The following is a 16460-nucleotide window of genomic DNA, read 5'->3' as shown; positions in this document are numbered from 1 at the left end:
CTTCAGCTGCTTCATCAATGACCTTCCCTCCAACACAAGGTCAGAAATGGGGATGTTCGCTGATGACTGCACAGTGTTCAGCGCCATTCACAACTCCTCAGATAATGAAGCAGTCCATGCCTGCATGCAACAAGACCTGGACGATGTTCAGGCTTGGGCTGATAAGTGGCAGATAACATTCGCGCCACACAAGTGCCGGGCAATGACTCTCCAACAAGCGAGAGCCTAACCACCTCCCCTTGGCATTCAATGGCATTACTATCACCGAGTCCCCCACCATCAACATCCTGGGGGGGTCACCATTAACCAGAAACTTAACTGGACCAGCCAGATAAATACTGTGGCAACAAGAGGTCAGAGGCTGGGTATTCTGAACAGAGTGTCTCGCCTCCTGACTCCCCAAAGCCTTTCCACCATCTACAAGGCACAAGTAAGGAATGTGATGGAATACTCTCCACTTGCCTGGATGAGTGCAGCTCCAACAACACTCAAGAAGCTCGACACCATCCAGGATAAAGTAGCCCGCTTGATTGGCACCCCATCCACCACCTTAAACCTTCTCTCCCTCCACCACCGGCGGCGTACTGTGGCTGCAGTGTGTACCATCTACAAGATGCACTGCAGCAACTCGCCAAGGCCTCTTCGGCAGCACCTCCCAAACCCGCGACCTCTTCCACCTAGAAGGACAAGGGCAGCAGGTGCATGGGAACACAACCACCTCCAAGTTCCCCTCCAAGTCACACACCATCCTGACTTAGAAGTATATCGCCGATCCTTCATCGACGCTGGGTCAAAATCCTGGAACTCCCTACCTAACAGCACTGTGGGAGTACCATCACCACACGGACTGCAGCGGTTCAAGGCGGCGGCTCACCACCACCTTCTCAAGGGCACCTAAGGATGGGCAATAAATGCTGGCTTTGCCAGCGATGCCCAGATCCCATAAATGAAAAAAAAATCAACCACACAGCCAATTTTTGTATCATCTGCACACTTCTTAATCATGCCCCCAACATTGAAGTCTAAATCAGTGATATATACCACAAAAAACAAGGGACCTAGTACTGAGCCCTACGCATCCCCACTGGAAACAGCCTTCCGGTCACAAAAACACCCTTCGACCATTACCCTTTGGTTTTTGCCACTGAGACCAGTTTGCCATATGGGACCTTGTCAAAAGCCTTGCTAAACTCCATATAGACTACGTCAAATGTGCTACCCTCATCGCCCCGCCTTGTTATCTCCTCAAAATTCAACCAAGTTAGTCAGACACGACCTTCCTTAACAAATCCATGCTGACTGTCCTTGATTAATCCGTGTCTTTCTAAATGACAATTAATACTGTCCCCCAGAATTATTGCCAATAATTTGCCCGCCACCGAGGTTAGGCTGACTGGCCTGTAATTACTCAGTCTGTCCCTTTCTCCCTTTTTAAAACAACGGTACCACGTTAGCAGTCCTCCAGTATCACACCTGTTGCCAGAGAGGATTGGAAAATGATGGTCAGAGCCTCCCTTGCTTCTCTTAACAGCCGGGTCGGGCGATTTATCTACTTTCAAAGATGCTAAACCCCATAATATATCCTCTCTTACTAGGTTTATCTAATCTTATATTGCACACTCCTCCTCAACTACAATGTCTGAATCGTCCCTCTCTTTTGTGAAGACAGACACAAAGTATTCATTAAGAATCATACCCAGATCTTTCGCCTCCACACACAGGTTACCTTTTTGGTCTCAAATAGGCCCTACTCTTTCTTTAGCTATCCTCTTCCTTTTTAAGTATTTAGAAAACATCTTTGGGTTTTCCTTGATTTTACTTGCTAATATTTTTTCATGCGCTCTCTGCTTTCCCAATTTCCTTTTTGATTTCACCCCTGCACTTTCTATACTCCTCTCGGCTTTCTGCAGTACTGTATTTAGCTCTCGGTATCTGACATAAGCTTCCCTTTTTTGCCTTATCCTACTCTGTATGCCCCTTGACTGCCAGGATGCTCTAGTTTTGGGAGTCTCAACCTTTTGCTTTGTGGGAACATATTTGCTCGGAGCCCTCTATCTCCTCCTTGAATGCCTCCCACTGCTCCAACACTGATTTACCTTCAAGTAGCTGTTTCCAGTCCACTTTTACTAAATCACATCTCAGCTTAGTAAAATTGGCCTTTCCCCAATTGAGAATTTTTACTCCTGGTCTATCTTTGCCCTTTTCCATAACTACGCTAAATCTAACTGAATTATGATCACTACCACCAAAATGCTCTCCCACTGATACCACTTCCACCTGCCCAGTTTCATTCCCTAAAGCGAAGTCCACTACTGGCCTTCTCTTGTTGGACTTGCTACATACTGGCTAAAAAAATTCTCCTGAATGCATTTTAAGAATTCTGCACCCTCTATATTTTTTACAGTAATTCTATCAGTTCATATCAGGGTAGTTGAAATCCCCTACTATTACTGCCCTATTGTTTTTGCACTTCAGAAATTTGCCTGTATATGTGGACTTAAATCTTACAGGACGGGGGAAACAGAAGTTGACAATCAGTAAAATAATATTCTAGGCTTTTCTGCCTTGCCGACACATTATTCAACACCACTAAACACATGTTCTCCTAACTGCCACCTTCTCTTAGTGAGTTTGCAATATGAACATAATGGCCACTTTAATGTCGCATGACCTTAAGCCACCAGATGTCATGACCTTCGCCATCTTATTTATTCTTCTCCTCTTCAGTAGCACAGTAAAATGTCACTTAGTGAGTATGTTTCAAGTATCCGAACACTCCCCGTCCTACTTTATTACTGTAGCAAAACTACTCTCACTAGATGTTGTTTACATCCAAATATTTGTTTTAGAAATAAAAACAGCAGCCTTGGAAAAGGCAGCCAATAAACATTGGCCCGGATTTTGTGGTCAGTGACGAAGATGCCGTTCATTACAGCTGCCCACAGACTTGTGTAAATTAAAAAAAAACATTTTTTAAATCTTCAACACGAATTAAATTCTGAAGGAATTAAGACTCCACACTTGTAAAAATCAAATTTTCAGGGCCAGAGAGGTTGTTTGGTGGTAATTATCATTTATCACACCATTAAAAATTCACTTTCGCCTGAATGCACCAGCCCTAACTTTTTCTGGCAAGTTTAGTGGGTAACTAGTGGATAGGTACCGCAACTTCATGTCATTACAATGATTTTTAGTGCCGAGTCTATCGGCGAGGATTGTTACAGCACAGCCTGTGGAGGAGCGGGGTTTCTCTGACAGCAACTTCTGGATTTCTGCGTTTAATTGTGCATGGGCGGACGCTGGAAGTTGCTGTCCGATTGAATCTATAGTAACGGTGAGTGCGGTTAGCCTCATCATTATTAACGCAAAATCTAGGCCATTTCCCCCCCCCCCCCCCAAACCCCCCGCCCCGGGAGTCCGAAGTCTATTTTTCTCATTGCTAGCAAAAAACAGCGATGCAAATAAATGATTTGCTGTGGAGAGAAAATTGTTGGAAAAAATTGACGTGGCTAAATTTATTAATAGATTGAAGACAAAAAGCAACAGATCTGAAAATGCAGAATTGATGAACGGTGGTACGGCATCACAGAATGTTCGACTACAGATTCATGTTTATAGAGTCCTCTTAGCAGAGCTATGGCTAGACACTGCCCCTACTAGGAAAAGGATGAGTCATCCCAGCCTGTTATCTTATGGATTGCGCCAACAAGTTTGCCCCTGCATTAATTAAATTACATATAATTATATTTACACATACATGTACAACAGAATGCTAATCGGCTGTTAGGCTATACCTGTATACCCAGAACACATTAATAAAAGTCTAAGGAGGTATGCTCAGTTTTTGCAATGCACTGGTCAGGCCATATTTTGGAGTACAGGTACACTATCCCTTATCCGAAAGCCTTGGGACCAGCTGAGTTTCGGTTTTCGGATTTCAGAAGGTATTATTATAAGACTTAAAATTTATATTAAATACAAATTTCCCAAAGTTCAGGCTACCTCTTGCGACTGTTCCGTGTCTCATTCCCCTTCCTGCTTCTCTGGAAAGCCGGATATCGGCTGACTCCTACTAAGCTGGCCCGCAAATAAGGTCGGGGGTCGGGGAGAAAATATCAGACGGGCCGCTGTATTGTTGGGTTCACTCTCCCGGTACCTCCTTCACACTGCCCGGCTCAGCCTGCAATCTCCTACCCAGGAGGGAACTCTGTGACCCTCTGCCCTGCTCAGCGTAAGTCGTGCGCCACTCTGGTCATGTCGTGCGCACGACTTACGCTGAACCAAAAAACTTTCAGTTTTTAGAGGTTTTCGGAAGTTCGGATAAAGGATAGTCTACCTGGACTTTGTTCAGTTTTGATCACCAATCATAAAAAGACTCCACTTGCATTAGAAAGGGTACAGAAAAGAATATTGATCCCAAGTGCAATGGGGATGAGCTGAGAGAAAAGATTAGACAAGTATACAGTGAGCACCCCATCAAAATATATAAAACGTGAAACGGCATAGAATAGGTAAACCCTTCAAAATAAATCAGGAAATTAGGACTAGAGGATATAAATGGAAATTAGTGAAAAGGAAATTTTAAACAGGTCATGAGTTAGAGCTTTACTGCAAGAGTGATAAATGTTTGGAATGATCTAGCAGCAGATACAAAAGCACTAGGCATGTTCAAAATATCGTTGGATTGCTAAAATTGGAGTATTAAGCTACCAGAGTGATGAATGTCAATTGGCTGAAAATCCTCGTCTCATCCTTGATTTTTATTATATTCTTTTATTCTTCTAATAAAAGGAAACATTAACCAGCTAGTGTATCCACTATATTGTGAGGCACGGGATGAGTGAGTGCACGAGTGAGAGTCAAGAGTGGCTCAATTAACAAAAAAAGTAAATGAAAACACTTCCTTACTGAATCTTCAGAATCAATTATAAATAAAAGCAATTCAGATTTCAACATGACAGTCTTTCAGAGAGGAAGAAAGACTAACGCATCAAGCCAAATGTTCCAAAATGCTGTAGCGTTGAGGGAGTGTGTATAGTATGTTCTTACAATAGAACTTGTTGCCCTTCAAAACAACCCCAAATCTGTTGTCCAAGTTGTGCTTGTTCAAATACTTTGTACATATGCTTCTTAGATGGTGTTACACTGTACACTTTACCTAGAAAACTGGAGAATGCAGTGTCCCTGGGACTTTTCCTGCAAAGAACTGCTGTTCTTAACACCAAAATGACCCACCATGGTCATGGGTTAGTCTGCATAGTAAAGTGGAATCTTCCAAGCACAGTAAAGACAGGAACTTAAAATGACACCCTCAAATGGCTCTATACCTCCAGCCAAGATGTCAGTTACTCTTGAAAATCCCTACAGCAAAAGAAGAAGCGTTCCTTCATCGAAATACAGCGCCAGTAAGTGTCCATACTGAGACACACTCGGGAAGGCCTGATTTAGTATTTTGTAATTAACCCAAGTGGCCATTGGATAGCAAGCATAATAAGCTCTTGTGGACAATGCCCCTATCTACTATCTGTTCCTTGCTCTTCGGTTGACATCTTATGAATTGCCAAAGGCATTTTTAAAGTGTTCATATAAGAACAGCTGATAGAAACAAAGATCAAATTGTTTCAACACTTCAAAAAGCTCCAGTTTATTCTGCGATCATACTGAAAATGCTTACTAAAGGAGCAGAGGACAGAAAACCAAAGCCGTACATTTTTCTATAATCCTGTTATGTAATCCAGCTCCTATTTAGACAGTTTAAGAACACATCACATTTACCCAAGTAATGCTTGAAACAGTACAGATGCTGGAACCTATTTTCCACAGGATTGTGTTCTTTCTATCCCAAACCAATTCACATCATGGTGTCTCATATAGGGAATTTACAAATACTCTATGGAACACTAAACCTTCAATCCTGTTGGGACGTGGAAATACAACTGCTCAGGGGCAAATAGTGTAAATAGCAAAGTTAGGTTGGCAATGGGCATCTTGCAATTTTCATTTGACTACATTTATAGGTACAAAGATTTCTTGGAATTGTTACCAGTGGTTATTATCTCCCTCACAAAAGGTAAATAAATTAGGGAGAGTCCATAAAAGAGTATATTTTACATGGTTCCCTAGAAGCTCAATGGGTTAAATGGCCTTTAGTCTCTATTTACCTCAATAATCTTCAATCCCTTTCATAAATGAGCCAGTCAAAATAGAATTAAGTGCTTTTATTGGATGTACACTCTACATAATCTCAGGGAAATATAAATTCCAAATGTCTTCAGGCTTGCTAATGTTGTATTCATGTCCTGTGGTCAATATATTAGATGGACTCCTAAGTAGCACTTCTGTCTAAGGTGCCGAGTAGCTCTGTATGCACAAGTGCTTTATATTAAGCCAGCTGGACTCTTTTGCTCCAAGTGGAGGGTGTAACTGCTCTGACCGGAAAGGCAAAATAGCATCACAAGGGATCGGATAGCTCCAAAACTTTGTTAATGTGCTGTCAAACATTGAAACCTTTATTTTCAACACTTTGCGGTCTTGGACAGATGTGTGCACCTTTGGAAGTGGCTTAGTGAGTTGCAGTGAATGGTGAGACATAACGATACCCCCCGCAATGGCGATGAATGTGAAAGGAATGGCTTGGGCATTGTAGGGATGCTTTATGGTGTTGGTGTGGTGCCAACCTGGCGCATCATGTGGCAGCCAGGGTGTACAGCATCAAGTGAAGTAAAATCTGGCCATGGTGAGGCCATCCCTGGCCTCCCAGCAGCAATGTGGTTGGGTGCTGATGTCGTGTGTCCTGTGCAGCACCAGCTGATTGCAGAGAAGGTTAGTATTGTTGTTGGTGCTGCTGGTGTGCCTGGTGCTGATCATGGTGGGATTCTGGAGGACCAAGGTGAGATAGTTTCAAGGGCACCGATGCTGATGGAATAGATGGCAGGTGAGGCAGGCTGAGATGACAGGAGCGATCTGTCAATGGTGAGAGAGGTTGTTCCAATGAGGTGACACTGGATAGAGAGTTTGCTCCAAACACTTGCAAGCTGCATAATGCTCAATCTGTCTTCCAAATGCAGTAAGCAAGAGCTTCTAACCTTGGAAAGTGAAGACCTATGAAATGGGAGCTTTTATAGACCATTTGCAGCTGTCAAGTAAAGAAATCACATGCTGACAACACCCAGCCTCCTTACCCGACGTGAACTCGAGCAGCAGGGAAGCCGTTGGCGAACTCTAAAAATCTAAAAGGTGAGCTTAAAATACTATTTACTTGCCTCTTAACAATCTCTCAAATGATCTAAATTGCCTCCCCCGCCACTTGGTGTCGGGTCTGCTCAGCGATGACCGACCCGATATCTGGGAGACTAGTGTGAAGGCAGGTTGACAGCGGGTTCCCTACCTGCTGTCAAAAAACAAAATTTCCCCACCCGACCCACCACCAAATGCACCCGCTGACCCCCCAAAAAATTCCCTTCATCTTCAGGTGCAGAAGACTTCTGAAAAATTGCCTCAACAACGTTTCAGTGGAGTAAATTCAGGACAGCCACTGAATTTAAATCTGCAATAATACCAAGACAACATGGCCTTTTTCAGGGCTGCTTACAGAGCAACATATTAAATAACCTGGAAAAACAAGAAGAACAGAGGACGATTGCCTTAGATATTGATCAGTAAATCCAGTAACTTAAAAGGTTAGACATTGACCATGCTTAGCGTGCAACACTGTCTGTGGCTGAGTTCAATACATAGTACTAAGATGTCAAACATGTCAATAGGGGACAGGTTGTGACCATGTAATCAAAACAGAAATCCTTCCCTCTACCAAATACATCCAAGCCTAATCTTTACCAACAGAGACTTCAAAATTAGTATGAACATTAAAAATAAAGAGCAACCTGGCAAAAATAGCTCCATAGAAGAACGGCTTGTAATAATGAAAACTTTTGATACTTATCATTAGATAGTTTGGATCGAGCCAAACAAAATCATGTCTAAATCTCAAAATGATGCAAGTAGTAAAACAAATGAGCACACTCAAATGATGGGTGTGGGTCCAGGGCACAACTCCCAATAGTTCAGCACAAAGTGGGAAATCATCATCATAAAGGATTAAGAGGTAGGCCCTGAATTTCTGCAAAAAGGGGGCGGGGGTTGTCCCGATCTGTCATGGTGCAAGAGTGGGACAAACCCCACAGAAATTCAGGGACATAATCTTAGGACATTGGGGTTATGGCCCACTGCTGGGACAGAGTGGGGCATATCTCTTAAGTGTCACTTTCTAATCAGGACTTTTCATATTAATCACTGTACTTGAGAAATGCACGAGTGATGTGCAAGACTCCATGGCAGGCAAAAATCAGTTGAATTGCCAGTCCCACAGAAAACTGTGCCAATCCAAAGCCCACTCTTTCAATGCACTGCAGATTCAGAGGTATAGCGAGTTAGAAGAGAGCATCTGGCCATGCTATACCCAACCTGGGAGTGCTTGCTGTCGACATTGGATGTCGAAATTGGAAATACATACTACTCCCAAGTTCAGGTAATTTTTTTTAATTAATTCATTTAATGATACAATACATGTATTTGCAACTATCCAATTGGTTAACTCACAAGATGAAAAAAAGACATGTTTCAGTTGATTTATCTTGTGCAAATTGTGTACAGAGCAAGGAATTCATTGCTTTGTTACATTTCTATTCCAAGGAGAAATTCAGTCATATGCTTACCCTCCAAGGAATCTGGTGCCATTTAAAGTACATACTAATTCCTCTTCTCTTCTGACACCTGACCTCTCCCCTGCATCACTGCTAGAAATATTTGTAAAGCACAATATAATCTTCATGATGTTCACTATTACAATTGTGTAAACAGTTATGAAAATGCTGTTTGCTTTAATCTATATAGATATAAATGTAAAATATGCAAGTAAAGTTTTGATAAGATACTGCAGATGCTGGAAATCTGAAATAAAAACTGAAAATGCTGGAAATACTCAGCAGGTCAGTTCTGACGAAAGGTCATCGACCTGATACGTTAACTCTGTTTCTCTCTCCACAGATGCTGCCTGACCTGCTTAGATAAGATACTGTTCGGTTATAGCCGAATAATTTACTCCGACTTATTGTAGGTTAGTCAGTTTGTGATTTTGTTGAAAGAAGTACTCAAAAGTATAAGCCTTTCAGTTCCAGTCAGCACTGCTGTGTATATGTACCACTTTAATGAATTTTAGAAACATTATATGTCTGCGTGTGCATTATTAGCATTTTGGAAGGACTCCTGTGTTAGCTGACTCAAAGCAAAGATTTTTTGGGTATTGTGAGAATACGTGGGATAGATACTATGTAGCCCATTCCTGTAAATGTAGCATGATAAAGGATCAAAATTATTCGTGTTGATCATCTTTAAAAAAATTCACACACTGTTCTGGACTTTGTAACATTATCTTTCTCCAACCCATATATTTTTATTTTCCTCTTCTTCTTCCTTACGTCCCCGCCACATAGCCTATTCCTTAATTGAGAAGGTGGACAACCGTGTTTCTTGGCCTCTACCAATTCTGTTGGGAGATTTGCCAAGAATGACATGGGCTGACTCAACTTCTAAATTACCTAAATGTTTGTAAGTTATAGATGGGAAATTAAAGGTAAAAACTTTTGACATCACTTCATGGCACAAAAAAAAAATCATGCACAAAATATCTTTGCATTTTAGCCTAACTGGGACAACTTTTTCAAAGCAATAATGGGACAGAATTTCCTTGATCTGACTTACGCCAAAATTAATGCTGAACTTGCCACCGACAACTTACGCCGAAATTTCCTGAAAATCATACTGGTGTAAGAAATGGCGTAAAACAAGCAGAAATCAGCGTAAACAATCGGGGCCCGAGGAGAACGTGAAACATACATCCTCTTCCTTCTTTAAGTCCCTTTTTGTCTTATTGGTCTTAAGTTTGAAGCCATCAAACCATCATTTATGCACATTAAGCACAGCATGCTTAAGAAAATACATTAAAAAGAGAAAAGCTTCCACAATTGTAAGATTCTGATGCCATAAAAAAATTCAAAAATATAGAAAATACAATGCAGGTCTCAAAGGAAATTTTAAAAATTGCTAAAGCAATTGCTATAAAACAGCAGATAAAGTGACTTTGGGTCCTGTGCACCTAAAATTTTGGCTGTAGTTCAGTACTGGTGTAAATGCAGGAAACTCGCATTCTCTGGTCTCTTGCAAGGGAGGCTGAACCATGGTAATGAGCTAAGTGGGGTTTCGGCAGAGGTAACTCAAACAGCACAAATGATCAAGGAAGTATTTGTTTAGTGAGGTTCTGACTTTAAACCAGCATATGTCACCCGTGGATTTCCTCGGATAAAAATGCACAAAGCGGCTCCAATGTCGTCGTTGCACCAAATAGTACGAGAAAATTCTGGGCCAATGTTTTCATCAAGCAGACTTGTCATTCGGTATGCTATTCCTCCATATAATTCACAATTAATTGAAACCTAGTTTAACTTGCCATACAAAATCAATAATACTACAGTATTGAATCTAATGATTCAATTTCAGGAACCAAAGTTCATTATCTGTCAAGACACCCCAACTAGAAAGAATGCAAAAGCTCACAAACAGAATTAACCCCTTTTCAGCAACTTCACACATACATTATAAAGATATATAACACAGATTGGACTGTGTTTCAAGGATGCAAGATATCTCAAAGTAAAAATATTAACGATAAAACACTCCTGCTTCATTCTTGCTGTTAGAGCCATAGGGGTAGAGTTTCCGCTAGCAATGTCTGCACAATCCGGACGAATTTGCGCAAAAGATCAGGGAATTTTAAACTTGTGAGTTATGCCCAAAATTAGTCATTGAAATTGTGCTCAAACAAAAACCATTAAGGGAACTGCAGTGCGGCTTTTTAAAAATCACTGGAAATAAAGATTGCGGAATAAGACAGAAGATTAATGGATGCCTATAAATTAAGTATCGAAGTCAGAATGCAATCAACCCATCAAAAAACAATCTAGAGCATTGCCCTTGATTAGGTCATTTCTTTACACATCCAATAATCTATACTTCCTTACCCTCAAAGAAAACTACCAAGTTGCTTACTGAGTGTCAAATGGAGCACCTGTTGCAAGGGACAGGTCAGTGTTCCTCTAACTTTGAGATGAAGCACACAGATATCACTAAGTTTAAAAGCTTCAGTAGGTGGAGTACAAAGAAATTATAAAACTCAAGTCAACTATAGCCGACAGCTCTGGGCCTCAAAAAATATTGCTGTTTGGTTGTGAAGAGAATATCTTAGTGCTACGCTATTAAAGTTATATATCACAAAGTATGTGCCTTAAAACAAAACCTTTGGATGATCAGTCAATATTTTACAAGACAGAGACATGAAGGTGACACAGGATACTCATTATCAAGACAAGTGATTGCACTTTGACTTTTTGCCCTGCTCATCAATATTGATGCCTCATACAACTGATTTTCCCTCCTCCTATGGGAGACACTACTTCACAGCAGCTAAGAAAAGGCCAGCAAGTTAGAGTGGAGGGATCAGCCCTGCATCCCACGATTCCATTATCAGTACTTTAGTGCTGCTGGATTGCCCTTACATAACCTTAAGTTTTAACACTTTCCATCTATTAGAGTTTAACTAGTATAACAAAACAGCTTGGTGGATGTAGAGATTAGCAATGTATCTCTTAAAATTTCAATTAAGGGGAACTATAGACAGCAAAGTGGTGGAACAGGAAACAAGAAACCTTAATGAGTTTCAAGAAGGAAGTAGACAGATTCTGGTCAACAAATGGGATTCAGTCTCATTAGGAATGCACCAAGGGAACACTGTAGTTAGGTGGGCCAGATGGACCTTACGTCTTCCCCGTCTGAAACTGTTACTATGCAACTATCTCAGGCCAATACTTGTGCATTCTGCCAGTGATGCTGTGAACCTGATATTAATCCTTAACACAAAGCTGCCCATTGAATAATGAATCATTATCATCCTGGAAGATCTCTATTTAGCTCAGTTCTCCCACTGCTTTTATTGGTTAGAAGTCCCTGAACACAGCTAGAAGTCTGTACTTTAAATCACTGTTAACTTATACCAAAAACAGAGATTAGGGAGTTCACTTTAACCTTTATAGCTCCCATGCTCATGTTTTTTTCCCCAAACCATCTACTTTTTTGTGGATGGATCCATTTACACTGTACTTAAAAGATTTTTAATTTATTAAAATTGCAGATTTTAGTTTGCAACTGCTGCTTTAGCAGCCCTCTCATTTGTTTCTTCTCCTGCATATTCATATCCACTGCAGATAGGCATTTAGGTTATTTACTTCACTATTAATGAATAGGAGCCAAAGTTATAAACAGGCAAATTCTGGTGATTTATTGTAACCTTTACTTATTCTGAGGTAATTATATAGTCAAACACTCCAGAATGACAGGCCTTTAATGGCATGACTGCAGAGCTACTAGCTTCAGTTCCTTTGTCGCCAGAGAAGAGATGTTACAAGTACAGTACAATAGTCTGAAAGTGATCACAAAACCACTTGTATAAGGGTGTTGTTGACACTGAAAGAAAGACAAAACATAAACAAAGTAGAGCAAGAGGAGCTTGCTCATTTCCAGCTGCATGACAAGGCAACAGCAAAGTAATTGTTTTGGCCTGTTGAGATCGTCAGCATTATTCTGCATTCACATCTAGTTAAAACAGTACAAACTTCAAAAGTAGTTACATGTAAGCACTGTACAGAATGGAAATTCCTGGGTCTTTACATTACTGTATATTACATTGTCCTTATTTTCTTGCATACATTTTATTATAAGCTATTTTTCAGTCAAGCTTAAGTTAAATTAAACTAAAAAGATGGGGAAAGCAACATATTGCGAGGATAATGTCAAAGCTGTACCACTATTGCAAAAGAAAGAAATAATAACGCTTTCTTAAATTTCAGTTTAAAACTTCTAATTCCATCCCCCCCAACCCAAAAAAATGCTACCTTTAGTTTTGCAGAACACAACTTGGGGAAAAGTGTGTTTAACATGGTGCTAATTATCTTACTCTGAGGACAGCAGAATTGATGTAATAGTTATTATAGAATCATAGAAATTTACAGCACAGGAGACCATTCGGCCTATCGTGTCTGTGCCGGCCGAAAAAGAGCGATCCAACATAATCCCACTTTCCAGCTCTTGGTCCATAACCCTGTAGATTTCGGCACTTCAAGTGCCTATCCAAGTACTTTTTAAATGTGATGAGGGTTTCTGCCTCTACCACCCTTTCAGGCAGTGAGTTCCAGACCCTCACCACACTCTGGCAGGAAAAAGTTCTCAACTCCCCTCTAATCCTTCTACCAACTACTTTAAATTTATGCCCTCCCTGGTTATTGACACCTCTGCTAGGGGAAATAGAGTGGATAGGAAGGACCAATCTCGGCCCCTCACAATTGAAGTGTATAAAATTAGGTCTCCCTCTCAGCCCCCTCTGTTCCAAACAAAACAACAGCAGCCTAGCCAATCTTTCACTTTCTTATTATTAATTTGGAACAAGATTCAGAAATGATACTGCACTTCTCGAGAGGTGACTTCCAGTCAGCAGACTGGAATAACCTCCCTCCTCCCCCCCAGATGTGGGAGAGAGTGGAGCAGACACCCCCCTCCTTGAAGCGCTCACCTCATAAGACCAGACGCACTGGGTGTTGCCGAACCTCCGCACGCAGCGCCCGATCTCCACGTCCTCGTGTGTGGTGTACATCTCCCGCAGGCACTCGCTGATGTGCGGCACCATCCGGCGCAGCACCTCCCGGCTGAAGATCATCCCGGGACCCCCCATGCAGAAATTCTCGCCCGGCTCCAGGGCCAGCTTGCCCAGCTCCTGGCTGGTGCCCAGCCCGGTCTGGCCCAGGTACAGGGGCTGGCTGCTGTTGAGGGACCTCAGGAACTCCTCCAGCCGCCCCCCTTTGATGTACACGTCGTCGTCCGCCCTCATGAACCACTCGTAGCGCTCCAGGTAGAGGTCGTGCATGTACTTCAGCATCATGAAGGACTTCTTCTGCGGTGGGTACGAGTCGTCCACCCCGGGCAGGGAGACCAAGGGGATGGGCAGCGAGGTGGGGATGTCCTCGGAGCCCTCGCTGGAGAAGAACTCCACCTTGCCCGGGATGGAGGATGCCCAAGTCCTATAGGCAGCCACCGCCCGGGAGTCCAGGTACTTCTTGGCTGTCATCACCCCAACGTAGAGGAAACGTTTGCTCCGGAGGTTGCTGGCTTCATGGCCATTGCTCGCCCTCGCCTCCCCCTCGTCTTCCTCGTCCTCCTCCTGCTCTTCTGCGGTCTCCTCTTCCCTGCGGAGTTTGCTGAAGAGGAAATTGTCTTTGTGCCACCCTAAGCTCCTGCTGCTGCTGCTGGTGGTGCTGCCGAAGCTGCTGCTGCTTCCACCGATTGCCCTTCCAATTCCTGCTCTGTTGAACAACGAAGAGCAGATGTTGGAGATTTTTTTGTTCTTTCCATTGATCTCCACCACCCTGGGGACGATGAGCCACGAAGCGGCGGTGAAACCCAGCACCAGCCCCAGCACAACGCTCATCCATGGTCTCCGAGACCTCACAGCCATATTCTGCACCTCCACAAAATCCGAGAGAGGGGGACACCCACCTGTCCTCCAACACACCCGAATGACCAACAATCTACCCCACCATAGCAAAGTGCAGCCTCTTTGTTTAAATATTCAGAAAAACAGAAAAGAACTTTTGTTTTAAATAAAGAGCAAAATTCATATTTCTTTTTTTTTTAAAGAATTTTTTTTTTTCTTTCCTCTCGCAGTAGTGCCACCAACTGAACTCAAGTCTGGCTCCTTTTCTTCCAAGTTGTCACAACCTGAAGGAAGTTATTGCATTTCATTGCAGGCGGTTCCTTTTCCGTTTTTTGGAAAGATTCACACATTTTGTTTGGCTTTTCTTTTTGTGCATTTCTTTTTATATATATATTAAAAAAAAACAAAAAAAAAGTTGACGGTAATTAAAAAAAAGCGCTGTCAGGGCTGACTCCACACCATGCTTCTAACTCCGAGAGTGGAAGAGCACATTTCCAGGTTGTGTGGCACTCCCACTCTCTCCTCTCTTTCTCCTCCTCTTCTCCACTCTCCCCGGTTCGCCATCTTGTTTACATTTGACGTCAGGGCAAATAACTTTTTTCTTCCTTTTCTCCTCTCCCTCTCTCTCTCTTATTTTCCAGTCTTTCTGCTTCAGACTCGGCTTTCCTTCATTAATATTAATGCCGCACTCACAAAGCGCAGCGAGCACAGCAGCTGGAGGAAGGAACTGGGGCTTCACTTCAGATTGACAGTCCTCCTGACCATACACGCGAGGGCTGGAAAACACAGCGAAAGTCTTTCGCCTGCTTCAGAGTTTAACCAGTCCAATCAAATGAGACGGAGGGACGGGACATCCGCCCCTCGGGCTGCGTCTTAGCTCCAGTGGTGTGAGTTGCTCAAGGAGGAGGAGCTCCGGGCAGACTTTGTTTGACACTGATGACTTGCGTCTGCTGAGAGACGAGGCAGAAAGCTTGTCGAAATGATCAAGGTGCTTCTGCAATAATCAAACTGAGTGCTCTGATGTACAGATATGATTTCTTTAATTAAATATCAATAATCCCTTTGACAAAGCAAAAAGGGGAGAATACTGAATGATTTTTTTAATGCGATATGTTAAAATATTTGGCATTTAAAGTCTATTTTCAAAAAGCCAAACCAGAACACAATAATGACCAGCACTTGATTAATGATACAGATAATTGCAGAGTGAGAAGGGCAACTTTAAACAAAGAAAGTTCAATAAAAGAAAAAGGAGGAAAGTGGCACCAAGCTTTCAGAAAAGGCTAGATTGGGTTGAAAGATTGGGGATTCCAAATGTTCTAATAAAATCCAATCTTACTTGGTACACAACATATACGTTTAAGATTGATCTGTGGCATTAACTATATGTTAAGGCAAATATTTGACTAACTGCACGTCAATGAATGTAGACACCAGGTATGAGCATTGAGGTTTGTTCAGCTCCTAAGTTGAGCTTCAGCAAAGTGTAAATTCTAAAGGAAATCTCATTGTCCTCAGAAGTTGTTAGGAAAGCTTTTTCTTGCATGTTTGTAGATCTATTACAACAGCATTCGTATCAGCATGAAATAGTGAAACCCCTTTCTAAAATGACACAATTGAATAGAGAAATGGCCTGCCCTAGATCACTAAGACTTACAACACAAACACAAAATAACTCTTATAAGTTCAAGTTATGGTAGACCTTTTCCGTGCTCTTTAATCCTATATAGTGGTTTCACCTAAGCTGAAAGAACTTGCATAATGGTATAAGATTGAAGCCGCATATTTCTTTTCCACTAATCTAACAGACTTCAGACAGTCCCTGAACTGAAAGCTTACGCTGTTGCTTCTTCAGTCACCACGAACC

General features: G+C 42.1%; 1 protein-coding gene across 1 annotated transcript in view; it reads right to left on the bottom strand.

The window, feature by feature from the left end:
- LOC147124272 (chondroitin sulfate synthase 3-like) overlaps window positions 1-15461 on the bottom strand; it is a 312420-nt gene extending 296959 nt beyond the window's left edge. The window contains exon 1 of the mRNA XM_085984466.1: window positions 13676-15461. Coding sequence (XP_085840592.1) covers window positions 13676-14614 — 939 coding nt within the window. The 5' untranslated portion in view covers window positions 14615-15461. The remainder of the gene's footprint in view (window positions 1-13675) is intronic.
- Between the last annotated feature and the right edge of the window lie 999 nt (window positions 15462-16460).

This window comes from Somniosus microcephalus, chromosome 1, assembly GCF_052327205.1.
Source record: "Somniosus microcephalus isolate GS21.2 chromosome 1, FLI_Smic_1.0, whole genome shotgun sequence".
In the NCBI taxonomy this organism is placed as follows: domain Eukaryota; kingdom Metazoa; phylum Chordata; class Chondrichthyes; order Squaliformes; family Somniosidae; genus Somniosus; species Somniosus microcephalus.
This window is presented reverse-complemented; position numbering and strand designations above follow the sequence as displayed.